Source organism: Onychostruthus taczanowskii, unplaced genomic scaffold, assembly GCF_017590055.1.
Source record: "Onychostruthus taczanowskii isolate IOZ18803 unplaced genomic scaffold, ASM1759005v1 scaffold186, whole genome shotgun sequence".
NCBI classification, from domain to species: Eukaryota; Metazoa; Chordata; class Aves; order Passeriformes; family Passeridae; genus Onychostruthus; species Onychostruthus taczanowskii.
The window spans coordinates 39,368-45,743 of record NW_024499084.1 but is presented as its reverse complement, the minus strand read 5'-3'; the positions used below and the strand labels follow the sequence as shown (position 1 = coordinate 45,743).

The following is a 6,376-nucleotide window of genomic DNA, read 5'->3' as shown; positions in this document are numbered from 1 at the left end:
TGCAAATGGTTATAGAGCCAGATGTTGCAATAATGCAAACACAATGTAAAAATACCAAACTCAGCCATAAACGCAGAGGAGTTTAAGAACATTATAATAAAGACTAAAGACTATATATTTGTTAAGATATGATTAATGCATATGATTACCCAGGTGTATCAAGGAATAAATATATGACTACAAAAATATTACAGGATGTTTGGCAATCACAACTACTTCTCTGTAAATGATGTCTGTATGCCTCCCTAATGAAACCAAATGCCCAAGGAGAATTTCAAGATTACATTCCTGTAAATTTGCTCTACAAAGACAATTGATATTTCTTTATCTTTTGCAGGTGGCTGTGCTAGCTCTCATACGAGCTATTTTTGTGAGCTTGGCACATTATTTTCCATCACTTAGAGCCAAATGCTCTAATTTGTTTTTAATCTCACACACCTAAAAGGGAGTTATTTGCTGATTTGTGGTGATACTTTAAAGAATGAAAATGAAAAAGTAGTGAAAAAGGTTTTGTTTTGGATTTGAATACTGCCACCCTATCGCAAATTTTTCAGATTTGTCTGACTAATGATAGAAATAGCTCCAGTCCTTTCAATAATAAATTTATAACACATAAATTTTCCCTTTCTTCCATCAAGCATATCCACTTCTTGCCATTTTTGGAGGCTTTTTTTTGTTGTTTTGAAAATGGCATTCAGCCATTATTCTTAACTTTCTAACGGGACACCTAAAGTGTGTCCAGATTTAGTCAGTGCTTTCCACCTATGGCTGTTATGAATGTATATGGTGTTTCAGATGCCCTTTACACGATTTTTAAAGGCATTCTGAAAAAAGGTACAGGACTGTTCTTGTTAACCACTAGATGCCACCATTGTTGCTATAAAAGTGGTCCAGTCTATGTCCGTGTCCATTAAATCCCACAAGCCTTCAATAGATTTCTCTACAGTGTATCAAAACAGCGGAATAGTATTGAACTAAAAATACAAATGCAGGTAGATACACACCTTATATTCAATTTATTTATAAATTATTTTGATAATACACAACACCTTGGGGTCCATTTTCAACTCAGAAGTGTGTAAAGGGCTTTATAAATCACCTCTCATGGGTTTACCTGCTCTTTTTGTGACAAAAATAAGAGCTGCCAGATCTGAGGAGCTGGTGCAGCTGAGACTGACTGGAGTGATTTCAGTATACGCATAAGCAAGGGAGTGTCATACATTGCACCTCTGCAACCCCAGAGCAGTAAGTTGTCTGAAAATTTAGGACATCATTATGATGGGGCTGTGAAGGTCTCAAGGAGGTTGTACTGCACATGACTCACTATGGCCCAGTAACTCCTAACTCCTGTTTGCAAGGAGCCGGGGGGAAGGGATGGGAGAGAGTATTTTAAAATGCAAGGCTCATACAGAAAACTGAGACTCTCATAACTCTGGTAATTACCAATGCCTTTGTAAAGCCTTTCTGGAGGACATCCTTTCCACTTAGCTTGTCTGCTAGTAGCTCGAGGAAGACAGACTCAGGATCTGCTACCTTGTTGCTCACACAACATCTCCGGTAGTGATCCTAAGTTCAGACACAACACTTGGGCTGTTGTTTTTAGTGATGACAGCTGGAGTGAATGCCTAGTGCCTTACTGATTGGTGTTACAAACATATCAGCCTGTGTGCACATGGGGAGGAAATTAACCATGATCTATTTGGAAAGGACATTCAGTCCTGAGGAAGCCATAGGGTATGCTTCCTGAGCTTGATGCTTCCATATCTCAAAAACACAAAGAGCACGCAGCCTGCTTACTGGCACAGTCACATGGATAAACTGCAATTACTTCAGTAAGTGACCTCTTCACACCTAAAGACTATGCAGAGTGGACTTGGTTTGTTAGGTGGGTAAAGTGGTATCATTTTCAATAAAGGCTTGAAATTCTTCTCTCACTATTTGCATACTTTTGCTAACATCGCAGACCACCAGCCTCCATACTCCTTCTCCCACCTTGACATGTGTCTAACAATCGCTAAAGTCACAAGAAGTGACAACACCATAGATTAGCCAAATGTGTGGTTTTGCTGAAAACTATTAAATATATGCTACTGGATCTGTTAAATTGATGTATTTCAGTGAATAGACGAGTGGATGTGAGGAGCAATTTACGGCTTTTGTTGGAGACAGACATCTTGCACAATTAAATTAGGGATGCATATAAATATGAAGGATATACAGGCAACCTTAAACTTCTGAATTAAAACTGTCCCTGCAGCTACAGTGTCCTTAACGTTTTATTGCTGTTGTCAGTCATCCTCGACTGTGGACAGTGCAGTTACCCAGAGGTTACCCAGAGGTCAGGAGGATGAGGAAGCAATGCTCCAGGATCTTGGAGCTAATGAGAACCAAAGCAAAATTAACAATACCAATAATACCTTACACTAATGATATACCCAGGCAGTGGAAATCCACGCCACAGGGAAAAGGCACTTTTAGATGGGGAGTTCTTAACTGTCGAGGGCAGAAGGCAGAGGCCAGAGCGGAGGCAGCGGGGAGGGCATCTCTCCTCCCGACACGACACCCCGGACCTGCCTTCCAGGACCACCCCTCTGGAGGAAACGACCGGGCGGAACGGTCCCGTCCGGCGCCCCGTGGCCGCTCTCGGATAGTGCCCGCTGCTACGGCGGGTTCGGGACGCACCGGGGGATCCAGGGCGAAGCGAGGCTGCCGAGGGCAGCCCCGCCGGCCCCCGCCCTTCCGCACCGCCCGGCAGGCTGCCCCGGCCCTGCCCCCGCCCCAGCGGGCAGGAGGGTCGCCAGCGGACGGCGGGGCCGGTTCGGGTGTCGGGGCGGCGGCGGGGATGATCCGCGAGAGGGATCTAAAAAAATCGTTTCCTTCCGGAGCGGCGGCGGCGGCCGCCAATTCTCCGGCGCAGCTTGGGCGCCGACGGCGCCCTCCGGGGTGAGGCGCTCGGCAGCCACGGAGGAAGGCGGCGGGCGCTGCGCGGGGGCCGGGGCGGAGGAGGCTGAGCGGTGGGAGGGGCAGGGAGGGACCAGCCGCGGCGGGGACAAGGTGCCAGCGGAGCGGAGGCGCCGCCGCTCGCGCTCCGCCGCCCTTCCACCCGCAGAAGTTTGACTCGGGAGCAGCGCAGCCGCCCGGGCCGCCGCGGCGGGAGACGCCGCGCTTGAGGCCGCCGCGGGACGGGGGTCGCCTCCAGCGGGACGCCGGTGGCGGTAGTGCTGCTCCGGGAGCCGCCCCGCCGGCGACATGGCAGCGCGATCCCGGAGACCCTGGCTGAGCGTGGTGCTGGGGCTGGTGCTGGGTTTCACCGCCGCCTCCTGGCTCATCGCCCCTAGAGTGGCCGAGCTCAGCGAGAAGAAGCGGCGCGGCGCCAGCCTCTGCTCCTACTACGGCCGCGCGGCGGGGCCGGGGGCGGCCCGGGGCGCGGCGGCGGCGGGCGGGCAGCAGGCGCCGCCGGGGGCAGCGGCGGTGCTGGGCGGCACGAGTTTCAGGAGCAGCCCCTGGGAGCTGCCGCCGGCGGCGGCGGAGGGCACGGTCTCCAGCCCCGCTGCCGGCGGGGAAGGGGAGCCGGAGGAGGAGGACGAAGGCGGCGAGAAGAGGAGCGGCCGGCCTGGCGGCAGCCACAACGGGAGCGGGGACTGGGGGGGCGCCCAGGGCTGTACCAAGCCCCGCAACTTTCTCTACGTGGGGGTGATGACGGCCCAGAAGTACCTGGGCAGTCGGGCGGTGGCGGCGCAACGGACGTGGGCACCCTCGGTGCCGGGCCGCGTGGAGTTCTTCTCCAGCCAGGGCTCCGCCGCGCCCCCCGGGATGCCCCCGCTGCCCGTCGTTGCCCTGCCAGGAGTGGACGACTCTTACCCGCCGCAAAAGAAGTCCTTCATGATGATAAAGTACATGCACGACCACTACCTGGACAAGTACGAGTGGTTCATGCGGGCGGACGACGACGTCTACATAAAAGGTGACCGGGGCGCATCCCGCCGGCGGGAAGCAGGGAGGAAGGGGAGCGGTGTCTGGGAGTCCGTCGGAGTCCCCCTGTGGGTCGGGGAGAGATTCTGTTCCCTCCTGGGGCGGGTAGAGCGAGGGGCGCCTCGACCTGCCACTGCCCCGCCGTTTGCTTCCAGCCCCGGTGTGCGGGGTATGGGGGGCCGCCCCATCCCTGAGGGAACCTCGGCGTGCCCGGGCCGGGCCGTCTCTGCGGAGGCCGCGACTCATTGGAGAGCCAAAACTGCGGGTTGGACCTCGCCGGGCTCGGTGAGCGGTCCTGTGGATGGGCGTGTGGTCCCGGTTCTGTCGTCCCCGCCCTCGCTTCCACGGCGATCCTGCGGACGAGCCGCCGCCGTGGTCCGGCGGAGAGGGTCTGGTCCGACCGGGCGCGGAGGGCACTGCAGGACTCACGACCCGACCTCAGGGTGTCTGGCGGTCGTGCCGCGCCCCGGCCCCTCAAAGGAGCCCGTGCGGGACTCCTAGGAGCGGTGCTGCTGTCGCCGGTACCAGGCTCCTCGCTTGCCTCGACCCTGGGCTGGGCGAGCGCAGCCGCCGGGGCTCCAAGTGAAGCTGCTGTTCCGTGCAGCGGGCGCCTCCGGGAAGCACCAGCCTTGCTCCCGTGCGAGTTTCACAGCACCGTTAGGACGTGATGTTCTGCAGCCTTCTTCCTTTTGGTCTGCGCTGGAGGCTGGCATTGTTTGTGCCGTGTCCCGCGCTGAGGAAAGGAAAGCTGAAGTTGAAAGCATAAGCCCAGGTTGTGAGCTTGGTTGCTTACACTGTTGTAAGTTCATTGGTGGTGACTGTACCCTTCTCTGTTTGTCACTTAATTTTGAATCGTGTAATAGGCTGCCTGCTCATCAGTTGTCATTCACCTGTCAAATACTTGCAGGTGAATGACAAGTGTATACATGTATATACATATATACATGTATATATGTATATACATTCAGTTGCAGGCATAAAGTTGTGTTTTCTTTGAGCTCATTTCAAAGGTGTACTGAACCTGTCTTTAATTGATTACATGGTATGAAATTAAACCTATCCAGAAACTTTTAATTTCAATTAAATATTAATGTTTCCTAAAATAACTAGCTAAGTGCTGATAAACATTGTAGCACTGGAGCTATTTGAAATGAACAAAAGTTTAACTTTCTTTCCAAGAATTAGTCTGTAATCAAACCTGTTTTTCTTAGTTAATTTAGATTTGCTCTGGTATTTTCAAAAATTAATCCTATTAAATCTTACCTGGTATTTCCCATACACTCCCTTTCCTCCCCAGCCTGGAACTATATTGTCCAAACTGTTCAACTTTAGGGACTTTTATACTAGGAAGTGCTTTCCATTCGTATTGTTTGAACAGAAGTTCACTGTCAAAAATTAAGTTCTGATCTTATTCCAGCTTGTGGCTGGAAGGAAAATGCCATTGTAATGTTAATTTAAAAAAACCTGTTAACTTGTCTAAGGATGTTTTCTGCGAGGTCTAGGATATTGCTTTGGAAGTAATTTCCTCTGACAGTCTCAGGTACCTGTTACATTTTTATAAAAGCTTGGAGTGCAGGAAAAGAGATGGCTGGCAGAGTGGTCAGGGAAATAACATTAATCTTATCTTTTTGTCAGGTGAAAAATTGGAGGAGTTTCTTCGCTCACTGAACAGCAGTAAACCTCTGTATTTGGGGCAGACTGGTCTGGGTAATATTGAAGAACTTGGAAAACTCGGGCTGGAGCCTGGAGAAAATTTCTGCATGGGAGGGCCAGGAATGATCTTCAGCCGGGAAGTTCTCCGTAGGATGGTGCCACATATAGGTGAATGTCTTCGAGAAATGTACACCACTCATGAGGATGTGGAAGTGGGCAGGTGTGTCCGGAGGTTTGGAGGAACTCAGTGCGTTTGGTCCTATGAGGTAAGTGACAATGTAAATTGCAGTGTGCTGTTTGTTTACAGAGTTTTTCATCTTGCAAGGTAAGTAGCTGTATCTGCAATCTCTTTCCACCTTAATTATTTTCCAGTGCTTGCATCAGGATGTGAACTGCAGACTATAAAGAAAAAAGAGAGGAAAACATTAACAGCATATTGCTGTAATAATATTTATTTCTACTTGTGTCTTACAGTTTTCATTGGTGACAATTTACTACAGCCATGTTGTAAGTGTTGCTATGCTGTAAGTTGCTAGAGCATTACCTAGAGGGTTTCAAAACAATCCTTGACAGGAAGCTGTTACATTTGATATATACTGTTCAGGACAGATTGTTTTAAGCAGATATTTTCAGGTTTTTAGATAAGTACGAAGCATATCTGCTCTGCATCACAGTCTCTTAAAATACATTGTAGCATTTGAAGAATGGTCTGTATTTTCTTAATTACCCAGATGTATCTTATTCAAGTTTG

At 50.5% G+C, this 6,376-nt stretch overlaps 1 protein-coding gene across 1 annotated transcript; it reads left to right on the top strand.

Moving 5' to 3' along the window:
* Window positions 1-3,053: 3,053 nt before the first annotated feature.
* On the top strand, window positions 3,054-5,891 carry LOC121334209 (chondroitin sulfate synthase 3-like; the record flags this gene model as incomplete). Its single annotated transcript, XM_041401129.1, has 2 exons — window positions 3,054-3,964; window positions 5,608-5,891. Coding segments are annotated over exons 1-2 (999 nt in total), but the record flags the coding sequence as incomplete, so codon positions are not given.
* Between the last annotated feature and the right edge of the window lie 485 nt (window positions 5,892-6,376).